This window comes from Nomascus leucogenys, chromosome 4 (assembly GCF_006542625.1).
Source record: "Nomascus leucogenys isolate Asia chromosome 4, Asia_NLE_v1, whole genome shotgun sequence".
Lineage (NCBI taxonomy): Eukaryota > Metazoa > Chordata > Mammalia > Primates > Hylobatidae > Nomascus > Nomascus leucogenys.
In genome coordinates this window covers 96,904,778-96,930,444 of record NC_044384.1, presented here as the reverse complement: position 1 = coordinate 96,930,444, position 25,667 = coordinate 96,904,778, and the positions used below count along the sequence as shown (strand labels likewise).

At 42.3% G+C, this 25,667-nt stretch overlaps 1 protein-coding gene across 4 annotated transcripts in view; it reads left to right on the top strand.

Moving 5' to 3' along the window:
• CACNA2D3 (calcium voltage-gated channel auxiliary subunit alpha2delta 3) overlaps window positions 1-25,667 on the top strand; it is a 962,218-nt gene that overhangs the window by 695,948 nt on the left and 240,603 nt on the right. For all 4 annotated transcript variants that reach the window (XR_004029736.1, XR_004029737.1, XM_030811589.1 and 1 more), the window contains 3 exons: window positions 13,680-13,751; window positions 15,090-15,170; window positions 22,871-22,945. Coding sequence is in view for 2 of the 4 variants with exons in the window: in XM_030811589.1 (XP_030667449.1) it covers window positions 13,680-13,751; window positions 15,090-15,170; window positions 22,871-22,945 (228 nt within the window). In the remaining 2 variants the exon portion in view is untranslated. The remainder of the gene's footprint in view (window positions 1-13,679; window positions 13,752-15,089; window positions 15,171-22,870; window positions 22,946-25,667) is intronic.

The following is a 25,667-nucleotide window of genomic DNA, read 5'->3' as shown; positions in this document are numbered from 1 at the left end:
TGATTATTCAGGAAAAAAACAAAATACTGTGTTTTATTAACTTTTTTAAAAGTTTTTTTTAGCTTTTATACTTTTATGCATGAAAATTGATAAAAGCCTTCAATAAAACATTACCACTACATACCAGTAACTTTCACACTTTCAGCCTTTGACCCAACAACCCTCTTTTGCAGAATCTAGCATAAATTGGTCAGTGACTTGCAATTTTATTTATAATGAGGAAAAGAAGAGCCAAAATACCTGAAATGAGAAAGTGGTTGAAAAAGTCACTGAACTTCCAAAAGACAGAAAATTAAGAAGTCATAAACAAAATCATGGTTCAAAAGGAGATTTAATAATGTAAGAAAATACATTATTTTAAAAATCAGAGTGTAACATTTTCTGTACATTATGCTCCTGTTGTGTGTGTGTGAGTGTGTGTGTACAAACAGATGTACAAAACTGTATTGGAAAGAAATGCATAGACATATTTAATAGTGGCTATTTCCTATTGGTAGAAGAACAAGTATTTATTTTGTTTTCTTAATACATTTTTGCGTATTTCAAATTCTGTATTATGAGCATACATTATTTTTATAAGTAAATGATTGTAGTAATGAACTAATTGTATTACGCATAAATACACTACATGAAATAGACTACCAAGAGTTAACCTAACAATAGTCTGCTAAGCCCAACTCTCCCAAGAAATAAACAAATGAAAAAGTGGGAAACCCAAACTCTGTTGTGAAAATACACATGCATAACATGCATTGATTCTTGGTACAGACAGCTGTGATCAGAAGGACAAAGGTTCATAAACGGTGGATTGTCTTACGTGGGACAAGTCTGAAAGTACCTTTGTTTATCAGTAATCCTTATTTTCTACCAAAGGCGATCTACCAATCTTTCTACCAATCTTTAATCAAAGGCTCAGTCCATGTCAGATGCTTAGAGCGACACTGATCTGAGCATGGGAAATTCGCAAAAAATGGTAGGTGTGTGGTTAAACTGTGGAGGTCACCCACCCAACATGAGCCTCAATCGGTAGGTGTTCCCATTCCTCCTCACACCTCTGGTTGGGGGAAGGACTACCTTGGCTTAAAAATGGAAAAAATGAAGCGGAGTGAGAAGGACATATGCCCAACTTGCTATTTGGAGAGTGTTGTACCAAGTTGTGTAACCTCTGGTATTGCATTCATCATTGCAGAAGGGACGCATTCCACTCCTACAGGTGAGGCAAAGGAGCCTATCGCTCTGAAGACTAACTTGTGTCAGCTGGACACGGAGTGGAGGCCCCACCTGCCAGTTCTCACTGGTAACCTTGGACCCAGGATACCATCGTCCTGAGCCTCGGTTTTTCTTGTTTTAATGGGGTACAGACACATCCCTTATGGGATTTTCCTGAGAGTACAGGAGCAGCACCTGCTCAGGGCCCATCCACACCATGTGCTCAATGAGGGGTAGTGTTGGCCATGGCAGGGACAGTAATATTATTAATAATGCTAGCAGCATCACACCTTGTTCAATACAGACACATTTGATAAAGTAAAAGCAGAAATGGTTTCTTTAAAAAATAGGCAAAAAGAACTTGGTGCTTATTAAGTTGAAAACCAAAAATTGATTTTACAGTTCCTTACATCTCAATGCTTTCTAGTTTCAGACTTAATTTTTAGCGTCTTAGAAATCTAGTATCTTCTTTCAAAAATTCTCGTTTATTTAAATATGTGAATGTTTTCTATTTATTTAAATCAAGCACAGTTATAAAAATGTGACTCTTTTAAGGTGCTAAAACAATACAAACTACTCACAACGTTGCTACAATGAAACTGCCTTTTCTTTTGAATGTTAAGGAAACATCTGAGTAAAAACAATGAAATTTTAAAAGTTGTTTTCATTTCAGTTGTTCTTACATCCCCGAAGATGTGAAAACATCTTTCTTCCTTCTACATAGAAGGGAAGGCAGAGGATCGAGGAAAGTTATTTCATAAAGCCCTTTGAATTGGGATACCGTGATATTCAGCATCACCAATATTTAGCCTGGGTGGTCTTGAAGGGGGCATCACAGGACACTGAATGTTCTGTTTCCTTGCTTATAGATACAATTCTGTAGATCATTTTTATTGACACAAAGTTGATCTTGAACTCAATGAGTTGGATTTTCATTTTGGGGTCTCTTCCCTATTTCTTGGTAGATTTAGAACACCTGTGTCCATCACTTGACACACTGGATGTTTCCTGAAATCAACAATGTATGAATCTACACTTTATGGCCAAGGCCTTGGAAGAGGCCAGCTAAAAAACAAGTTAAAGGACAACTGCCAGTATCTTAATGAGATAAAGAATTAAGCAACCCAGGAAATAAACATGTTTTATTTTCCGATTGCATTAGAGAAAGATGACACAAGAACACCATTTTAACACTGAGGTAAATCAGATTCAATACTAAATTTAGTTACTAATTTGAAAACCAAATCTATGTAAAATATAATAAATCAAGTCTATATCAAATCAATGTAAAATCATCATCAGTGATTTTAATCTGACTTTTTGAGTTCTCATAGGAAGGGATTTCCTGTGTGGAAGATATACTGGATTAATATGATGAGTTACTCAAGAGAAAACACACATACCATATGTGCATATGCATAGCTTTTCTTTACTTTTTGGCAAAATTTTTTTGATACAATACAAATCTAATTTTCTGACAAAATTTGTCTACCTGTATTGTTTGTGCACATTAAAACTAAAAAATTAATTATTTTAATGATGCAACTGCCTTTTGGTTTTTCTTAGTAAATTGAGGCACATATTTAATGGTCTGGTCATGTTCAGCTGCCTGATGCTTTTTCCAGTCATGTTATTCACTGGTAACATCCCCAATTAATGGATATATATCCATTACAAACCCAAATATAGCCCACTTCCATGAGAACTGAAGGAATGGCTCTGCCAAAGGATTCAACTGAAATGACCCTCTGGGGTAAACTGGAGCAGTTGTGCAATCCTGTACATCAGTGCTACCAAGAAGTTCAAAAACAAAAAGTTAGATGTTTATCCCTTCAAATTAACTAGAAGGATTTTGGAAAACCCAACCAAGTTTCATGAAGTAGAAAATGTCAAGCAAAGACTAATGCCATGGTATGGATTTTCTTTTTCCAGAAATGACTCACAAAATTGAACCACTTGCTGAATCATGAGCCCTGTGTGCTTGGATGGGACCCATCCATATTTGCCCAGGCCTGGAATACATTAGATGATTTACAGGCTGGATACTTCTGAAGCATCTGTCCCTTCTTCCCAGACTCCCTTCCTCTATAACAACTTCCTTCCCAGTGTGCATCCTTCCTAATCTCCTTTAATATTTATGATCATAATTAATTATAATTAACCACCCCCCACCCCCACCCCGCACCAACTGCTTTCGTATTATTTAACTGTTAAGACCAAGATATTTGATCATAGGATAAAGGAAACGTCTTCCTATTTTATTTATGCAATTCAGGAGATAGATGAAGTTCAAATCTTTGGATTTCAAAGAAGCATAAGAATTTCTCTGGCCTAGTCTGGAATGGTCTTTATGAGATTAATTGCACTTGTCAGATGTCCCAGGCACTGTGCTAGGCGCTTTGTGTCTATAATTCACTTAATGCCTCTAAGAACTCTAAGGACTTTTCCTATTTGAAGGATGATTTGCTTGATTGCAACCTCCTTTACTGCAAACTCCTGAGGGCCAAACATGGCATTTGTATTTGCACCCCAAAACAAGAGTCTGAGGGTGGAGTGGTTACTCCACGGGCTCTGGCATCAGGTAGACCAAGACTGAGATCTCTCTTCTGCTGCTTTGTGTACCTGAAGCAAGGTACTTTGCCTTTTTAACTCCTTCACTTGTAAAATCTGCATAGGCATTTGCAAGGTCTTTGTCAGGGTTCAATTTAAGGCTACGTAGATGCAAAACATTCACAGCAATGTTTGGTAACAAGTACAAATGATATTTGGCAATGGATATGAAAAGGTAGGCGTGTGGATGGGTAGACAGAAGGAAGGATGGAAGGATAGATCAATAAAAATCACTCAGCGAGTTTGAGTAACCTTCTCCAGCATGTTAATGCAGGTCTGTTTGCTTGTTACTTTTTGTCTTCTCCATGCTGCTAAGCACATGGCAGTGTTCAACTAAGCTGTGTTTTTTTTAAGTCCTTTTCCTTTATCACTGTGACATCAGCTGGATGTTGTGCACCAGCTTCTCAGCACTTCCCTACAGTCTCAGTCCAACCACATTGATACAGGCAAAATACACAAAGATGTTCAGTGAAGGAGCCATGAGCAAGGAGAGGCTGTACAATGTGAAAGAGGGAGCATTAGCCCCAGAGTCTTGCCTGAATTCTGGTACTAATTTTCTCTCCCTTCTTTACTCCCTGGGCCTCATTTATGAAATAAATTAAAGGATAATGTTGGAATAAATTCATTTAAGGACCATTTGCTGAGCATGTCTTGTGTACTAGGCTCTGTGCTAAATGCCGCGGATGAAAAGAGGAATCTTTCCCAGCTTCTGTCCTTGGAGTTCGCAGGCTCTACACAATTCCCAGCATTTCTTCCAGCCACAGTGTTCAGTGACTTTGCTTCATTAACAATTTGCACAAATTATGGTCCTAGACGGTATCTTTGGTTGTAGAATAAATATGATTATCTTTGTAGTGAAGTTTGAGAACATCTGGTTCTCATTTCCACTTAGTTAGGGAAGGTTTTATGGAGGAAGCAGCATTTCAGGGGGTCTTTAAACAAGGAGAAGGTTTTGTCCCAGGGCCCCAAAGCTCTGACAGTTGCCTGTGTTTTCAGGCATCTATTTGGAGGTGTCTAAACCACGTTTGTGAAAATATGAACATTTGGCTACCATGGGGGGTCAGTTATATGTCATGGCTCATCATAAATATTGACCAAAATCCAATGCCTCATGATAATTTTCATTGTCATTAGTCCTGGGCATTCTTGAAATAAGCAGGTTATACCTAAATAAACCAACAAAGTGGTTTCCAAGACAGCTTTCAGATATGTTAATCAGTGATAGTCTCATGACCATGGCTTTATATATGTTCATGGTCAAAGGCAGTATCCTCCCTCTGTCTAGAAGTTTACTCATAAAACATATTCCTTTCTTAATGACATATCCTAGAATCACTGGAACAAGAGGACAGAATATCAAAATGTTCCCAAATAATAACAATTTTATTAGAAGAGGACTGTTTTTAGATTCTCATATAGATGTTCCAAGATTGTCCAGCATTATATTCACAAAGTTGTCTTCAGTTTGTTAAGAAGAGAAAGAGAACAAACAAATTCAACAATTTAGCTCGTACAAGATGCAGTTAAAGTTCAAAGAGGGAAATCTGTTTACTTTTGTATTTAAACAAGTTAAAATGCAGTGAAATCTCATAGAAGAATACGGAATCTCCAGATCTCAAATACAAGTAATAATGATTCAGTAAGAAGAGGGAAAATGTTTTGGCTAAAAGCAAAATATCTTTTTTGTAGCATTCTCAAGATTTAGTGACTACACTTTACCAAGACTATCAAGTGAAAAGCAAGAGAACATGTTGCTTGAAAGGTTTACTTATTTCTTATTCTTGTTTCTTATTCTAATTGTAAAGTCTCTCAATTAAAACTGCTCACAATCAGCAAACCTTAAGATTATCACTAAAAGTAGTGGAAATCTAAAGAATATGGGAGCAAAATCCACAGCCAGAGTCAGATGATGTTAACATTAGCCAAGTAGGCAGAATCAATACTGTGGTCCCTTTCCAGGCATGAGATGCAATAGGATCTCCTTGCTCACATTTCAGTGGATTTTCACCTGTGTTCTTCCTCCAAAGGGTGTCTGTATCTCTACTGGGGGTGTGTCTCCGGAGAAAACATCCTCCTGAACATGCCCAGCACAATCTTACTAGATTCTTTCTCTGACATGTCTGCCCAGTGTTGAGGATAAGAGATGTTGTGATGATGGAAGGGGGTGGGAGATTTGGTGGTGGTGCAAGTAGGTGGCCATTGAAAGGTTAGGTACAGAGGACTTTTTTGGCTGGTGAAGGAGGGAAGGGTGCAGAGATTTTGTCTGGGGAAGGTATCTAAATTGCCACATAGTCTGCTTACATCCCCTTTTCCAGATGTACGTTTCCCTGCTGTTCTCCCTGGTGCCCTCACAAACTAATTGTACAGAGAGCTGTTCTGATGGCTTTCTGTTGTCTTCCTCTCTCCTTGCCATGGAGTGTGCAAACTGCAGGACATGGGTGACATTTCTTCCCAGCCTCACCCCATTAACCCTATTATGTGCTACTCAAGAGAATGGCCCTTAAGAATTCCCAAGTCACTGATAAACTTAAGCTCATGGGGAGAGGCGAAAATGCCAAGGAGTTGGTGTCCCTTTTGTTCAAGCTGCGTTTGAGAAGGTGGGTGTGAAAGAATCTCTCCTTTGCTATGCTCCCCTGTCACATTCTCAGATTCTGTATATCTTTTCTTCTCCTTTTTTTTTTTTTTTTTTTTGAGACGGAGTTTTGCTGTCGCCCAGGCTGGAGTGCAATGGTGAGATCTTGGCTCACTGCAACCTCTGCCTCCCAGGTTCAAGCAATTCTCTGCCTCAGCCTCCTGAGTAGCTGGGATTACAGGCACCCATCACCACGCCTGGCTAATTTTTTGTATTTTTAGTAGTGACGGGATTTCACCATCTTGGCCAGGCTGATCTTGAACTCCTGACCTCATGATCCACCTGCTTCGGCCTCCCAAAGTGCTGGGATTACAGGTGTGAGCCACCACACCCAGCCCAGATTCTGGATATCTTAAATAATCAATGGTTCTCTTTTCATAATGTCTCATCTGATTTATAGATGTGCACAGCTGTGTTTTTCCACCTCTTAGTACTACTCCCTTTCTGTCAAGGCAAATGTTATTATCAGACCTAATTGTTGATAACAACCGGTCTTTGCTTCAGTTGGGTAGGTAACTAAATGACATCAGCTGGCATTTAAATACATTTTTTTTTTCTGAGATGGAGTCTCACTCTGTAGTCCAGGCTGTTGCACAATGGCATGATCTCGGTTTGCTGCAACCATCACCTCCTGGGCTCAAGCAATTCTCCTGCCTCAGCCTCCCCAGTAGAGTAGCTGGGATTACAGGAGTGCCCCTACCACACCCAGCTAATTTTTGTATTTTTAGTGGAGACGGGTTTTCGCCACGTTGGCCAAGCTGGTCTCAAACTCCCAACCTCAGGTGATCCGCCCGCCTTGGCCTCCCAAAGTGCTGGGATTACAGGCATGAGTCACCGCACCTGGCCCCTAAATATATTTTTGTTTGTGAGGCCCATACTCTGGAAACGGCTTTTTGTTGTCCAGGACCTCGTGCCTGCAATTTACGCTAACGGCCACTAGATGGTGGCAGTGTCTTTTCATAGAGTGCAGGTTGAGGTTCCTCACAGATGTTGAAAGGAAGCTAGCAGAAACACAGCTGCGTATTCACAAGTTATACACACACATATAAAATATTTACGTATTATAGTATTATACATTTATATTATTTACTAACATAGTCAATATGTTGATCAATGTTAATAATAAAGCAACACAAATGTAAGAGGAGCAAAATATAGAAGAAATATGGTATTTGATGAGCGTGGATTAGCTTTTGTTCTTGACTTGGAGCCAGTCCTGTATCTGAGCCGAGTTCACCATTTGTGCACAACCTTCCCTTTAAGCCCAAGCCTCTAGGGCTGAGCAGATCTGGCAGGCGGCTCCGCTGAAAACCACCTGGTAGTCCTCAAATGGGCTGCCAAGAGTGCTGTCCTTGGCTTGCTCAGATGCCTTCCAGGTCCAGCTTGCCTCCATTCTCCGCAGCTTGGCATGCATCCCCAGGGGCTTCCAGCTGCGGGAGAAATAGAGGCTTCTGCCACCAGTCCTGGCAAGCTTCCTCTGAATAGAGATATGAGAAGGCAACCCAAACAGATGTCCTTCAAAGGTGGAGGCTGCCCAGGCAAAAAGCACATAGCCACAACTGCTCCCCACCATGGGGACCCACTGGAGAAGCAGCCAAACTTCTACTCATTGTGAAGGCTTGACATAAAATTCTAGTGACAATAGTCTTTTATACCATCATAAAGAGTAGTCATTACCATCAGTATTTGGGTACTTTGCAGGTACCTAAATTTCTTCCCTTGTGGGAAAGATATGCAACCACCCATCTTGGGAATGTTGGCACCCTTTTGCCTTTGGCCTTTTTGGCCTCAGAAATTTCTCCTTTGTGTGGATTGTACGTGGCACTTGGGACCACCTCAGTGGGTATCTAGAGCTGCCTAGGTCATTTATGGCCCAAATTGGCACTTTTAAGAGTTACAAATCCATTTCATGCTCATTGGAGCTAAAAGAGAAAACTTACTGGCTCAAGCAACCCAATAATGGAAAAGGGCATTGGTGGAATTGATCTTGGGCATGAAGGCATTCAGGGACTGGTACCCTCCCGCCCTTTCCCTCTTTTATTCCCTCCCTCCCTTTTTCTCTCTCTCTTCTCCATCATACGTACAGCACACACACACACACACACACACACACACTCATCTCTCCTCCTCTCTGTGAGTTTATTTTATTCAGTCTCATCACCTCTCTGTGGCAAGGGGACACGTCTGTCAAGCTGACGTTCTTATAGCCATTCACAAAGGAGAGTAGCGAGTCTTCCCCATTTGCCCCAGGTTGGAAAAAGAAAAACATCTCAGGTAGTCTAGCCTGAACTACATGCCTAGTTAATAAACTTACCAGTGCAGCTCGGGCAGAGTGTGTGTGTGCACACTTCTGTGTCTGAAGTGCTCTGGTTAACACAGCCTGGGTTGGCTGTCCATCCCCACACTCAGGATGGGAGAGCTTGACTGCTAAGAAACCTTGTGGCTGGATGGGATGAAGAGGACCTTCCTAAAGGAAGTGGGTGATACCTGCGGAAGAAGGAAAAGAAAGGTGCCAGGCAGTTCACAAGATGTCTACACCTGCATTATTCCATTTACCAATATCCTTAAGTATAAAGCAATGGAATGAAATCACTCTGCGGCAGACTACTTTCTCCTGCTTTTATTAGACTGGCTTTCAGGAAGCATTCTGAATCTGTCGTATAAACCCTGACAGATATTGATAAACACCAGGCATTTTCACTTTAGTTCATGCTAGACCTGGAAAAGAGAGCCTCTTTGCTCACCGAATGAGAGCCAGCATGCCATCCCCAGCCAGTTCTTCCTCTGCCATGTTAGCTTTTCTTTCTCCCTTAGCAGACTTAAGACTCCTTGGGGATAAGACCCATGCCTTATTCCTAGTTGTCTTCCCAGCACATGGTATGGAACCTGGCACATAGCTGATGCTCAAGGAGTGTTTATTAAGGAAATCAATGAGTAGGTGACTAGGCCAGCAGCAAAATGGATGGATCACAAGTCTTGTGTTGTTATGCTCTCTGGGGTCATGCCCTAGGGCTAGCCATGTTACCAACTGGTGCCATCAGTGGGGAACTAATCAAGTATTAAGGAGTAGGCCTGGCATGGCCGCATGGACCTTGCACATGAGTTGAAATGCATATTCATATGAGCCTACGTGCATGATTAACTTGGGAAACTGACAGGAAGCAGTCAATCTGTTGAGCAAGTTTGTGTTTTATAAACCAGATGTTCAGTATTATTATTCATCATTTTCTTTGATACCCGAATGGTCCCCATTATGTAGCATGGGAAATGAAGGATATGGAATAATATACACTTATTATACAACAGAGCACCACAACCACAGATTTCAGAGGCTTGCTCAAAGCCTGGGCAAGTGTAATTGCACAGCAGTTCATTTTAAGATTCCCACTTGGACTTAAGTTAATGGGATTTTGCCCAGATGGACCATGGTGACCCCCATCTCCTGCTCCTACCTCTTGGAAAATGAATGTTGACTCTACGTCTGCGTTTTTCTTGGAAGCCACATGTATGAATCATAAGCAGCACCCTTGCCTCAGTAGCAGCTACAGGTTGGGGGGCCACAGAAAAGCAGGGACCCCCTAGCGTGTTGGGGGACAGAGGGTTTCTGGCCATAGTTGGCTACGTAACTTCTGCTTGGTGGTCTGGAAAAAAAAAATTTGCCATTGACTGCTATTTCCTATGGCAAGAATATAGAATGCCTTTCAATCATAAAGTGCTTACAGTGCAAATGACCTTGCAAATTGATGTGTTTCTCCATGAAATGTTTAAGATTCACAGAGTCCAGACCTGTGGGCACTGGGAATGATGGAGCCCATGGGTGCAGAAGAGAGTCTTAATTTTCCACAAATGGTATTTCTGTGTTCCTGCCAGCCCTTGTTGCCATAATGATGAACTCGTATACATAGGAAAGCCTGCGGGTTAGGGTTCTGGCCAAGCTAGTTCAAATTGGGGCCAGAACTGCCCCTAGGAGAAGTCCATGAGATCATTGGCCCACATGTGAACTGTTGCTAGACTGAACTCACTGCATTTCCTTTGTTTACCTGGGGCTGGTTACAAATGAATGGTTTCAGTACAAATGCAATATTATGGGTTTCTTTTTTAAAGTAATGATGCAGTAATTACATTTGGAATTAGCTCCTGAGTGAAGTTGATACTATATTCTGGCTCAATATTTTGAAGTTAGTTTCACATAATCTTGTCTTTGTGCCAAGACAATTACTAGTAATTTATAACTGATTTTTCCTGGTTGCAAGAAAAAGTCTTCATTTCTCATTATTGTCAATGGTATGTTTTTATTTCATCCATGATACATGTTGGCACTGCTTGAAATTTGATTTGAGTTGCAAAGTGGAAGTTGTCCAGGGTTATGGATCAGCTCAAATCAGTTTTCTTTATAGCATTAACGATTAATCAAGGAGTCAGAATATGGGAAGACCTCTAATTCTAAGAGAACTATTTACCATGGGCTGGTTCTGCCTTTGAAAATGGCCTTGCAGGTTTCCAATGGTGGCCACAGTATGCTTTGAGTATTTTAAGCAAGATGTTAGAACCATGTTTCCAAAAACTGTTATAGACTGTATATGCTGGTTGACTTGGTTCATGGCAACACTAACTGTCAGCATCATCTCATAGTTAATATGTTGTGGTTATTATATTGATGAATTAAATTAGTTTACATATTCTTACACCCAAATTAGGATGCCCGAAATAATCACTTACGTGATTACCATGTATATTATTAGTCATGGTTCTCTAGAGATAGCCTGTAGAGCTAGAGATAGGCTATACAGATAGGGTGGGGAGGAATTTAGTTTAAGGAATTGGGTTACACAGTTGTGGGGCTGGCAAGTCTGAAATCTGCAAGGCAGGCAGTCTGGCATGCTGGAAATTGCAGCAAGAGTTGATGTTGCAGTCTTGAGTTTGAAGGCAGTCTACAAGCAGAATTCCTTCTTTTGAGGGGGGCCTTGTCTTTTCCCTTAAGGCCTTCAATGGACTGGATGAGACCCACCCACATTATGGAGGATAATCTGCTTTACTACTGATTAAATCTGCTTTACTACTGATTAAAATGTTAGTCACATCTAAAAAACACCTTCCCAGCAACATCTAGACTGGTAGTTGCTCAAACAAGTGAGCATGATGGCCTAGCCAAGTTGACACATAAAATTAACCATGTCACCATGAGTTCCCAGTCCTAGATAGACCAGGAGATTCTTGCTTCATTTTACTTGTCATGGAGGAATAAAGGCCTATCTTGATATCTATGTAAAACTAATAAAAGCATAGCCCCCTCCACCCCTGTTGGGAGTTTTTTTCCAACACCTGCCAGCTTCTGTTTAGCTGTCATGATTATTGATGGAAATGAAGTGGAAAGGATTGCCCTATACCAATGCTTCTTGCATTTTAATATATATATGAATAATTAAAATAATTATTCACATTCAGAGTGTTTGGAATGGGGCCTGAGACTATTTCTAACAAGCACTTAGGTGCTACAGGTGCTGCTGTCCTGGGTACTACATTGTAAGTAGTGACACCCCACAGCTCTAATAATCTATTAGAAGAACAAGGCAAAAGAAAGACTAAGTTTAATGACCTTTACTCAAGAGACCAGCCAGTCAATGGGGGCCTCAGACGCTTAGATTTTAGGATCTTCTCTTTATAATGCCTCTTTCCAAGTAGATTGAGGGAGCAATGCCTGATTATTCTATGGAACTAAAGCTATGGAAGAGAAGTGTCCATATATCAGAAAACATGCTAGATTGAAGATAGTGGATTCTAGTTTACAGATTGCTTCACTTGAGGCTTGAACAGGCTGTGAAGCCAGAAGGACTTGCCTGGTCAATTTTGGTGCCTGTCAGCAGTGCCTCAGCCTTAATCTCATTTTGGACTCTGCTACTTACTAGCTGTGTGACCTTGAAGGCAGGGAAAAGCTGGCATCCTTTGAGCACTTCCATATGCCAGGTACCATGCTGGGCAGTTTTCTATTTTGTCTTCATGGCAACAGTGCTGGGGAATAGTGGGTGTTATTTCATATGAGCACGTGGAGACTTCACTAGTGCAGTTAGGAAAGATTCAGAGCTGAGATTTAGAACCAGATTTGTCTCGGGCCAAAGCCTACCATGTTCCAAGAGTCTGTCTCCCTATTTGTTTGGGATAGAGTAGGGGTTCCTGCCTATCTCCCAACACTGTGTGAAAAGCAGGTACAGTGGTGTGTCTCTGTGTGTCTGTAACCCAACTGAGAGGTTTACAGACTTGGATCACATGCTGTATTTCAAGGGCCATTTTTTTTTTCTTTTTTTCTTTTCTTTTTTTTTTTTTTGAGAGGGAGTCTCACTCTGTCACCCAGGCTGGAGTGCAGTGGCGCTATCTTGGCTCACTGCAAGCTCTGCCTCCCAGGTTCAAGCCATTCTCCTGCCTCAGCCTCCCAAGTAGCTGGGACTACAGGCACCTGCCACCACACCTGGCTAATTTTTTGTATTTTTAGTAGAGATGGGGTTTCACCATGTTAGCCAGGATGGTCTTGGTTTCCTGACATTGTGATCCGCCCACCTCGGCCTCCCAAAGTGCTGGGATTACAGGCGTGAGCCACCACACCTGTCCTCAAGGGTCATTCTTATAAGAGAAATGATTACCTTCTTCATCATGATTTTAGAAGTCAGATGATAAAGTTATTATTTAATTTTGTTTTTGTTTTATTTGTTTTCCATCTGGGACTGGCATTCAGAGACCCAGAGAGGTAAAACAGCCTTGACTGGCTACCTTGGGGAAAATAAATGCTTCCAGATTCTGTCGTTTTTAGCAGGGGCAACTCACCAGACCCTTTATGCGCATGCTTTCTGACCCTCAATATTTAGATTAAGGAGAAGCACTCTTATGAAACATAAGTGTCTGGGAGGTAAAATAGTAAAATAAACCTGTGCTAATAAAATAAAATGAATCAGGAAGATCCAAACAAGGTTCTGTTTGAACCAAAGTGGCTAAAAGCAGAGAACAGATCTGCTGGAGTGACTAAAGACAACTGATTTGTTTCCCCAGCCGGGGGCTGGGACTGTCCTCTGCAAATCCAGGAGACACATTTTGCTCCCCGCTCCACTAAAGGCTTGGGTGGGCAATGGTCCATCTCAACAGCCCCTGGTCTAGAAAGGACATGATTGTCAAGGGGGTGGCCTCCAGAACTGTGGTTTCCAGACCGTTCCCCTGTAACTGGCTTTTCTCTTCCATCCAGCTGACTGATGATCAGGGCCCCGTCCTGATGACCACTGTAGCCATGCCTGTGTTTAGTAAGCAGAATGAAACCGTGAGTACAGCGGCTGAGCTTCCTGCTTGATGCTAGGAGGGTGGTTTTCTCAGACCCCCTCTGACTCCAGCTCTGGTGACTTTTGATTTTTAAGCATAGGATGTATTCATTTTTTCCTTATGGTTTGATCTTGCTGTTAGAGTCACCAAATCAAAAACAGACGAGAGGAACCCAGGCTGGCATCATTTTAGAGTTCGCAACACCTTTCCAAAGTTTAAGTATTAGAGGACCAGAGGAGGAAAAGCCCCAGAGACCATCCCTGATGATGGTGCACTGACCACTCTCATTTATAGTTACCAGCCTTTTATTAGTTTCCTAGGGCTGTTAGGAATGAAGTGCCACAAACTGGGTGGCTTAAAAAAATAGAAATTTCTCCTCTCACAGTTCTAGAGCCTGGAAGTCTGAAATCAAGATGTCAGCAGGGCCATGCTCCCTCGGAAGGTTCTAGGGAAGAATTTCTCCTTGCCTCTTTCAGCTTCTCGGGGGCCCCGGCATTCCTTGGCTTGTGGCAGTGTCACTCCAGTCTCTGCCTCTGTTTTCATGTGGCCTGATCCTCTTAAATGTCTCTCTGTGTCCTTCTCTGTTGTAAGGAAATCAGTTATGGGATTTACAGCCCACCCTAGATCCGCAATGATTTCATCTCAAGATCCTTAACAATTACGTATGCAAAGATGCTGTTTCCAAATAGCATTATATTCTGAGGTTCTGGGTGGACATGAACTTGGGGCGACACTGTTCAACCCACCATAAAGCCTTAAAAAAAATGGCCTTTCGGACACTGGAAAGTTTTAGCGAATCACAATGGCTACATGCCTTGGAAAATGGGGCTCCAGAGGCCTATTCCTTCACCTTGGTCCTCAGTTGGTAAAAGTGTCAGGGTTATTATATATTTCTTTTGCTATTTAGACTCTCTCTCCTGGGCACCAGATGGCAGTGTAAATTGAGAAAGCAGTTAACATGCTGTCTTTCCTGTAAAAAGCTTTCATAAGAGAAACTGGCGAATGTTTAGAGCCCTTAGCTGCTGAAACTCTTGTGTTTCTTCAAATCAGTGTTTAATTTTCAAGAGAGGAGAGGGAAGCTATTATAGTATCTTGGTAGGAGTATGCGTTGGAGACTGTAGTAGTTAATGGTTGGCCTGAGAAGCTCTCATTTTACCCAGTAACATTTTGGGTGGAGGGTGGGGGATAGAAGAGACCGTTCTTGGAGATATGGGTTAATCCTCAATCTCTATCAGTTTGGGGAAGGCACCAGGCAGACGGTATGTGACTTCTCATGAGATTCTATTTCTTTTGCCAAGTTAACTTACTGTTATTATAATTCAATGTTTATTTTCGACAGAGATCGAAGGGCATTCTCCTGGGAGTGGTTGGCACAGATGTCCCAGTGAAAGAACTTCTGAAGACCATCCCCAAATACAAGGTAATGAATGACCTAATCACTGAAATCAAAGCAACAGAGATGCCCGCAGCCTTGTTTTCACAAAGTTCAGGCTTCAAACTCTACTTTGGAGCGATGTTTTTGCTCATCACTATTACAGCCTGTTAGCTTGTCTTTGTAACATCTGCACAGTTATTTAAAAGGTTTTTTTTATTATTATTTACAATGATGTGCTGTTTTTCTTAGTTTAAAGAATCAATGTCATATCTTAAGTTTTGACGTGATCGTTGAATTTTTCTGATACACACAGGATATCGACATGACTGGTTTGCCTTTTAAAAAGATAGTCCAGGCCGGGTGCGGTGACTCACGCCTGTAATCCCAGCACTTTGGGAGGCGGAGGCGGGTGGATCACGAGGTCAGGAGATCGAGACCATCCTGGCTAACATGGTGAAACCCCATCTCTACTAAAAATACAAAAAAATTAGCCAGGTGTGGTGGCAGGTGCCTGTAGTCCCAGCTACTCCGGAGGCTGAGGCAGGAGAATAGTGTGAACCTGGGAGGCAGAGCTTGTAGTGAGCCGAAATTGCACCACTGCACTGCAGCCTGAGCGACAGAGCGAGACTCTGTCTCAAAAAAAAAAAAAAAAAGATAGTCCAGAGAGTTCTTATACCCCATCCAGAAAACTCAACTATTTCCTGGTGGGGACTCTTTGGAAAAACAAATCAAAAAGTGGGAGGGGGATGCCCTTGAGGCACAACCCAGGCACACAGCACTGTCCAAGAGTGCTCTGAATGTAGGCATGAGCATGTGCATGCCAGAGGCATCAGAGAGCGGCCTCCACCAGATCTGGTTGATTCACTGGACAAAGGGCTCCGCTGGCTGCACAGGGGCGAACACCACATCCACCCCCTCCTCCCCCAGCACCAAGCTGACCTGCTAGCTGGTCTCCATTTCTGGCCCACTCAGATAAACGAGGGTTCTCTTTGTCTCCATCTAAAGGGAGCCCAGGAATCAAGGATTATTGGCTGCCAGGGGCTTCTTTCTTAGCACCACCCTCCCTGATGTGCTGGGGCCTGATTCACCACTGCTGTGAGGGGGACCTGGGCTTTCCTGGGCCTCAGGTGGAGGCAGGCAGTGGTTGGAGCTTGACTCTGCAGGTTCCTGGCTCCATCATTGATGAGGTGGGTGTGGACAAGTCCCTCCAATCCCTCCTTCCCCAGCTTCATCCACCAGGGCTTTTATAATTGGAGTTAAGTTCCCAGAGTCATGAAAGGACATTTCATTGATCCAAACCCACATAACAAATGTTGGAAACTGTAGTTCCTGAGAAACTGAAAGTCAAAGATGGAGATGAGGGAAGACTTTCAGGCCCCTAAAGATAGTGGACTTTACTTTTGATGAAATCGCCAGACCTAGGTGTCCAGAACTGCTGGCTCAGTTTCAGAAAAGGCATCTCACCTGTACAGAACATTTCCAAACAATTCTTGAGCCTCTTATTTCACATGAGGAGATTTAGAAACCTAAACACCGGGCCACTACTTGATACATGTCCAATAAATCAAGAAAGAAGGAACATGACAAGGAACCAGTAACAATTATCCTTTGTGTCCGTTTCTCCAAGCTTCCTCTACCAGGCAATGTGCAGAGCTCTTTATGGCATTATCTCGCTTACTAAGTAGACATTACAGTCACCCCCATTTTGTAGTTAAAGAAACTGAGGCATGGAAAGCTTAAATATCTTGCCAAATCTCATACCTTGCAAGCAGGAGAACCATGACTTTTTTTTTTCTTTTTTTTGAGATGGACTCTCGCCCTGTGGCCCAGGCTGGAGTGCAGTGGCACCATCTCAGCTTACTGCAACCTCCACCTCCTGGCTTCAAGCAGTTCTCCTGCCTCAGCTTCCTAAGTAGCTGGGATTACAGGTGCACGCCACCATGCCTGGCTAATTTTTGTCCTTTTAGTAGAGATGGGGTTTCACCATGTTGGTCAGGCTGGTCTTGAACTCCTGACTTCGTGATCCACCTGCCTCGGCCTCCCGAAGTGCTGGGATTACAGGTGTGAGCCACTGCACCTGGCCAAGAGCCATGATTTTTCTTTTTTTTTTTGAGACGGGAGTCTCGCTCTGTCACCCAGGCTGGAGTGCAGTGGCGTGATCTCGGCTCCCTGCAAGCTCCACCTCCCGGGTTCATGCCATTCACCTGCCTCAGCCTCCCGAGTAGCTGGGACTACAGGCGCCCGCCACCACACCCGGCTGATTTTTTATATTTTTAGTAGAGACGGGGTTTCACCGTGTTAGCCAGGATGGTCTCGATCTCCTGACCTTGTGATCCACCCGCCTCGGCCTCCCAAAGTGCTAGGATTACAGGCATGAGCCACCGCGCCCAGCCCCAAGAGCCATGATTTTAACCTCTGTAACCACAATGCTACCAAGAACAAAAAGAGCAATGGCAATCATAATAATAATAGTTAAAATAAAATCATAATAAGAACTAAAATACACTAAAACATTTATTGAACTTCTTACTATGTGGTTGGTGTCATCCAAAGTACTTTATATGCATTATTCCTATTGAATTCTTATTACATTCCCATGAAGTAGGGACCATTTGGCCTCATTTTTACTTAAGGATGCTTGAAATAACTTTCTCAACTTCATTCTGCTAATAACAGATGAAGGAAACAAAGCATAACAAGGGAATAGAGGAAGAAGATCAGCTATAGAAAATTAACCAGCAGTGCTTGAAATGCAGGCATATGTGTTTTGTGCTTTTCCAAGGGTCAAGCTGGGAACCAGAGACGTAGATATGGCATAAGTTAGCCTAAGGCATCCTTCCCTCTGGTTCCCATACAGAGCCTTGTGAAAGGGGTGCGTGTCAGCCAGGGACAGCCATGGCCAAATGGGCCTCTCTCGTCTAGGAGAGGAGAGCTCCAGGGAACAGAGTTCAGGTCACACCTTGCCCTCCTGATTAACACCTTGTAAAGATGAGTCAGTTCTTGGCTCTTGGGGTTTTCCCAGAAGATAGAATTCTTTCTTTCTCCCTTAGCTTCATAGATTTTCCCACAAGCAATCAGACTTCCTGTAATTTTTATTAAGAATTCCAGACACCCCAGCAATAATTTCCAGACACCACGACCTCTGTTAACATAACGAGCCATTTTATAATTGGGTTCACTTCATTAGCCCAGTCTCTGCAGTTGGAAGGGAAGTGCCTCCTTTCCCCAGGCTGTTGGACCATGTGGCTCCTGGCCTCCAGGAGAACATGCCTCTGGTCCAGGGCCCCTTTGGCAAGCCCAAGTGCTGGAAGGCCTTGTGTCCGATCTGTTCTCCATTACTCCGTGGGACTGTACATTAGAATGGACAGGAAGACTGGTTCTATTTTGGGTAAAACCAAAATTAGCGATTTCATCAGTGTATTGATTTGTGGCCAGAAACTAATGTTGGACTTTGTCATATAAGCTTTTAATTATTTGAGAGACTCATCCACAGAATGTGTTGTATTTTGAGATGTGGTCAGAGCTGCCCTTCCTACGTCTACATTAGGATATAGCTATATGCCATCAACCAACACACAAAACATTCTGATGTTATTTTCTCAGAATGCTTTCCTGGGGAGGATTTTAACCAGTTTCTGAATATCAGGAAGAGTTTCTCAGGTACAGCCTTAAGAAGGACTGGCTGTGCATCTCCTGGAGCAAATCGGCTTCTCCTTTTCAACTCGTTTTTAATATTTACTTTAGTTAGAATTTTTAGGATGAGCTAGGTAACATTTGAGTAAAGTGACAAATGTCTTAAATACACAAACTGTAACTGAATGCCTGCCGCATGCCTGACCTTGTGCTAGGGACTGTAGAAGTCAAAGGTAAGTGAGGTGGCCCCTTTCCCACAAAGAGCTCATTCTGATGGAGGAAGTACTGCCTCCAGTTATTTCTTTTTTCTTTTTCTTTTCTTTTCTTTCTTTTTTTTTTTTTTTTTTGAGACAGGGTCTGGCTCTGTCACCCAGGCTAGAGTACCATGGCGTGATCTTGGCTCACTGCAACCTCTGCCTTCTAGGTTCAAGCAATTCTCCTGCCTCAGCCTCCAGAGTATCTGGGATTACAGGCACCCACCATCATGCCTGGCTGGTTTTTGTATTTTTAGTAGAGATGGGGTTTCACCATGCTGGTCTCGATCCCCCAACCTGAAGTGATCTGCCCTCCTCAGCCTCCCAAAGTGCCGAGATTACAGGCCTAAGCCACTGCGCCCAACCACCTCCAGTTCTTTCTAGGACAAATCAGAGGAAGGAAAGAGAACTACGTAGGGTTGAGAGGCAGAAAAGTCAGTGTAGCTTTTTTTTTTTTTCTTTGAGCCTTATTCTGTTACCCAGACTAGAGTGCAGTGGTGCAACCTCCACCTCCTGGGTTCAAGCGATTCTCCTGCCTCAGCCTCCCGAGTAGCTGGGATTACAGGTGCCCGCCACCATGGCTGGCTAATTTTTGTATTTTTAGTAGAGACAGGGTTTCACCATGTTGGTCAGGCTGGTCTCGAACTCCTAACCTCAGGTGATCCACCTGCCTCAGCCTCTCAAACTGCTAGGATTACAGGCATGAGCTACTGTGCCCAGCCAAGTGTAGCATTTTTAGGTGCTAGGGTAAACAGTGATGATGGTATGGAAAGGACAAAGCAAAGTGCAGGTCAGGAGAGCCTTTTTACAAGAGATGAGCTGAGGCTGAGCTTATAGCATGGGTGAGGATTAGCCACAGGGAGAGAGAAGGAGGGGTGCCTTGGGTAGCTGGCACTGTACCAATAAAGGTCTGGCTGGGAGAGAAAATTGCAGGGAGATTGTTACTGCTGTGTGCCTTGAGTGGCAGTGAGTGGAGGGAGGCAGGGTTGGGTACTCAGGCAGGGGCCAGACCCCAGGGAGACCTGATGAACAGACCTGTGGCTCTGTCTTACGTATGAAAGGGGTTGTTAGTGGCTGTTAACAAAGGAAAGCAACGTGGTCAGTATTATCTTTGACTTGGATCAACCTGGAGGATGGTTTTGTTGGGGTCAAGCTCTGAGGCAGGAAGAGCAGTGAGGACCATTGTGGAAATCTATTGAATTAAAATAGTAGTGGTACAGCTGGGTAGCAGGATGGAATTGGAGCAAACCTGGAGAAAAACATTAGTAGGATTTCATACTACTGATGCTGTAGTTTCTAACTGGGGAGTCTGTGTGGGTGGTGGTGCCGCCTACTGAGAGAGAGGAGGAGGAAGAACAGCTTTAGAAGAACTCCACTGTGACTGGGTGAGTCTGAGGTGCCAGAGCGATGGTCAAGAAGAGCTGACCACTACCCTGTTGGATACTTGGTTTGCCACTGAAGGGGGAGACTGAGGCCAGAGCATGGATCTGGGGAGCAACAGCACAGAGGTGGTCACTGTAGCTTATTGAGGGAGAGGAGAGCTAAGGCAGACAGTGGGTACTGGGGACAGAATCTTAGGGAAAATGAGTACTTGAGGAATGGGCGAAGGACAAAGATCCTGTGAAAAGGAGAAAGCCCAGGAGTGTGGGACCTGGAAACTGAGGGAATAGTGTCGAGGAAGAGGAAGCAATGGGCTAAGAAAAGTAGGAAGATTTGAGGGAGAAAATCCTGTAGGGTTTGGCAATGAAGAGGCCCCTGGCAACCGTAGAGAAAGGTATTTCCATGGCATATTTGGTGGTGGAGGGAGGGCAAGGGCAGAGTGCAGTGGGTTAAGGCATGAAGAGGCAGTAAGGAAACAGAGATGGCACTTGGTTAATGAATGCAGGACATTGGGATGAGATGAGCTCAGCTTCTGCATTCTGGGGGAGGAAGCGGAGAGTTTAGCTAAGCTAAGTAGAATCTGCACTAAATGCAGTTTCTTTTATTGTTTCCCTACTTCCACCTTTTTCACTTTCTTCTTTCCCTTCTCATCTCTCTATCCCAACTACACCGCCATATATTTTTAACCACATGATAGGACCTTTGCCCTCATGAAACTTACATTCTGGTAGGGGAGGCAGGCATGAAATAATCAAAAGTCCTGATTACTTATACTCAACCCCACAAATAATTGATTATTATAATTTTGATAAGTACTATAAAAGAAGAGTACAGGCATTAAGAGGAGTCCTGCCTTCTTTTGAGTATTGCTTCTCACAAGCAAAATAAGAAGAACCAAAGTAATGTACATTGGAAGGTGCTGAATACATGAGCTGACTATAAAATATTATTTGTTTTGTTTAATTTTGAGTTTGAATTCCCAATCAAATATAATTTTTGCCTTTAATGGAAAAAGCCACACTCTCAAGATTTTTTTTTGACCCCTCCAGTCCATCTGAAACTGAAACATAATAATGGTGATTAATGCAGTGTTGACTGTGTCTGACATTTTTCCAAGAGACAAGATGAAAGAGACGATATACATCTCAAAGGATAGGAAATCTCTGGTTTATCTTTCACAGCATAATGAAATATACTTTTATCATTAGAGTCAAGTAGAATCTTATTAAGATTTGCTGTGCAAGGTAACTCCAGGAGAAGACGTCTGTTGCCCTTGACTACCATGTGCATATTTGCTTTATGTAATGCAACGGAAACTTTTAATTGCCAGTGTTAAATTCTCTGAAGTTAATTTCACATCACCTTGACATTAAGCTAACAAGCAGACAGGGTCATTCCTGCTTTGTAAACTCTGTTGTCTGGATCATTTAATAGTATCATATTGAAGAATGTGAGTGGCAGAGAATTTAAAGAAAATTAACAGTGGGGCTCAGAACTGTGAAATAACTCCTCAGGAAAAAAATAGAGAATTTCTTTTTTCTTCTCCGCTTTCACTGCTCTGGCAAAACTGGGTTACATTTTCTTTCTTCAGAGAGACAGATCCGTATGGGTTTTATGCCAGAGGCCGTTTTAATACATGAATGATTTGTAGGTAAATTTATTGTAGCCAATGGGTGCAGTCAACTGTGTAATAGAAATATTGTCAAAAAGCCGGGATTATTATTTAAATAAGTGCAGTGTTAAATTTGATTACATACTTTTTAAAGCTAATAAAACATTTCATTGCTCACAAACTATTTCCCATAGTCCCATGTAGTCAGAAAACATAAATTAAGTGAGGCTCTGCATAGAAAATTACCCAGGCTTTGTGTTGATGGAAGCGTGCATGGAAAAGCTAGGCAGCCACACAATTTGAAGACGAAAGGATATGAAAAGGGTTGCCAGGCTCCTGCGTAGGCTGGGGCAGGGGGACACTTTATATTTGAAGAATTATGGAAAATGACAACCTAGGGGAGCGCCAATTTGAGATGGCCCCTGTGGGCGTGGAATTATAGGAAGTCTAGAAGTGAGGCAGCGTGGGGACCCCTCTTTCCTTATTACAGGCAGAGAGAAGACACCTCCATTGATAAAGTTCTGTGCGCTTGGACATAGGGTCTTTCCAGAAACATTAGCCACTTTCTTGTTAAAAAAAAGTAATTGTTTTTGTTTTAAATAAATCAGAATAAAGCCCTTGGATGCCAATGTGGGGATGTGACATTTTAAATTGTGCTATTTGTTGAGCTTATCCTGTGACAGGTCTTCATTTCCACCAAATGTCAAGGATCAGTGCCTTGCATTCATTTTAATGAAATATTGTGCTGATAAGGGTTATGAATGACAAGTTAAAGCTGTAAATTACTAAATGCAGGGCTGCTTTATGCTTTGTGAATTCACCAGGGAGCAAGCTAATGAAGGTTTCTTTCTTGCTTCCTCTTACAGTTAGGGATTCACGGTTATGCCTTTGCAATCACGAATAATGGATATATCCTGACGCATCCAGAACTCAGGCTGCTGGTAAGAGAAATTATGTACTTCTGCATTTCTGCTTTTATGATTTTAAAAGATTTCCTTCAATTCAACAATGATGACACTTTGCTGCAGTTTTCACTTTTAAAAAACTATTGAATTCATAGCATTGTAAAGATTGTTATAGAGTTTATAAACTGGTATTTGGACACATATAAATAATATTGGATAAATATATTTACCATTATGCTTTTGTATATAAAGCCATATATGTGTATATGCATTTATTTATTTATCTCATATCTGCCAACATATGGAAAATTTTTTTAACTCTAGACAGCATGAAACCTATCATAATGGGTCCCTTTATGTAATACGTGGACACTCATACTCCAGCTCTAGACCCACTTACTACAAGTCTAATTTGACACAATAAATTAGACCCAAGATCCCTGGAAATTTATTACAATGGGATTTGCCCCCAAATTACATTGCTTAAGCCCAGTGTCTTGTGGATAGAAGCTATTCAACAGCTTTTTTGTTAAATCAAAGCAGCTGAGATTTTTCTCTATTTTCTGCCTATGTCGTAGCCAGTAGCATTGCTTGGTGAACTGATACGTAAACCACTTTCTTTCTCTCAGTATCATTTTTACTGTCTCTGAAGTGAGTAGGGTTAGGCCAAATCCAAAACAGCCCATGGGAGCATCAACCCACATCCCTGGGCAAGGCTGCCCTTGGGGCATTGGCCACAAGTGTGCCACCTGTTTGCCACCCCTGAACTGGTTGCAGTGTGTTGAAAAAAGGACATCCCTTTGGGTTTGTGTGTACTTATCTAATTTTTAAAGAAGATATAGAATTATAAAGAGTAATGCAGTGAACACTGTTTTTTAAAGTTAAGAAAGTGTAGATCGTTTTCTTTAGCAATCAACAAACACACACGTACCTATGTGCACACACACAAATGCATACATACCCATCCACCCCACCCATCTTTTCCCATTCATCAGAATGAGAAAGTAGCGGCAGTGCCTGCTATGCAAATGTTTGTTGGCAAAGCATTGTGGGGACCAGTTCACTTCTCACTTGCATCATTGTTTAGAAACAGTGCATGTGAGAGCTCCACCATCATCCAACTTTGCTCTAATCGCCCTGGTATTAATGGAGTCATGACCACATCATGTGGATGCCATATGCGTGCTTTAAGATGGGCCTTATGGTAATATTCAATTTCAACAATCTTTTTATCAGAAAAGGACCGAATTAACTAGTTGGCTAATTCCAAATGTAACTCAGAATTATTGAAAAGTCTGATTGAAAAAGCAGCTGTCTTTTTAAAGACATTTAAGTCCAAAGACATATTGAAGTTTAAAACTCTTGGCACATTACCCATCTCCAGGTTGCCCAGGTGGCTTCGTTTGTTGAAAATAGGAGAAGTTACAAGTTTGTGTGTCTGAGTTTGGGCTCCTAGTGTGTATTTATTCCAAATTGGAAAGGAACAGAGTCCATGAAACAATCAAACCCGAATCTTCTACCAGTAAATGGATTAATTTCCTATTTGTCATTGCCTGTCATTTAAAGGAAAAATGAAATGGAATCAGATGTCAGAAGTCACCAAGGTAGCATCCTTCTCTCTGTGGCAATGGAAATGATTAGCTGCCTGCCACACAGTCGACTCACAATATGAACTGGTCCCACAGTGCTTTGCCAACAAACATTTGCCTAGCAGTCTTTTATATCTCCTGGCCCTGAAGCAAATGGTGTGTTTGTAAATAGTCCATCTAATGCATTCTCCAGAGCTGTGGCCACTGAGAGGGCAGCTGAAAGGCTCTTGGAAAAGCAGACCAACCCCATCAATGCTGTTCATCTCCTAAGAGTACAGATACTTGTAAACACATGTCATTGCTGTTCTTCTGTTGACACACCAAAAGTGGTAGTGGTTGCTAGGGACAAAAGTGGTGGTGGTTGCTAGGGACAAAAGTGGTGGTGGTTGCTAGGATTTCGGCCATGCCATACATGGGGTGGCCCAAACAAATGGCCCATATTCTATTTGTGAGAACCCAAACCATATGAACCATGTTGCAGCTGATCCATGACAAGAACATAACGAATGATCAGACCAGTTGGTCATCTGTCCCCTTCATCTGTCTCTCACCCTGAGGCCATCAGATACTTAGAAGAAGTTTAGGGTGATACCAACCATTAAGCATTACATGAATTAACCCATCTGAATGTGGTCAATAAGTGTATGTTGACTCTGACTTGAGTTCTGCATTTTCCTTCTGAGCAAAACATGCAGCAAAGTAGAAGGGACTCAATTCCAGCGTCACACTGTGAAACTCAACTCCTAGTCCCACTACATCCGCGCTGTGTGACTTTGGGCAATCACACAGGTTCTCTGAGCTGCACTTTTCTCTTGTAATCCTGCCATAACCATAGTGCATAGATCGTAGCTTCTCGTCAGAGTAAATGAGATAATGCAAGCAAAGGACCTGGTGCGGAAAAGCAGACCCCAGAATATCTCAGAGGCAGTAGTGGTTATTTGGACATCTTGTTTGTGTTTGTTTTCTATTGTTCTGTCCTCAGCTTCTATAAAGGTTGGAAGAACATGGTGGTAATGGATGCTTCAAGAGGCAACCTAAAGAACACTGTTTGATTATTCAGGTGATTCAGGTTTTTGTGATAGACATTGGGAAGGGATCGTGTACATACACCCTCAGTTTTCTTTTTGGTTCTATGGCAAGCTTGGCCAACTGTGGTCTAGAAGACAAGT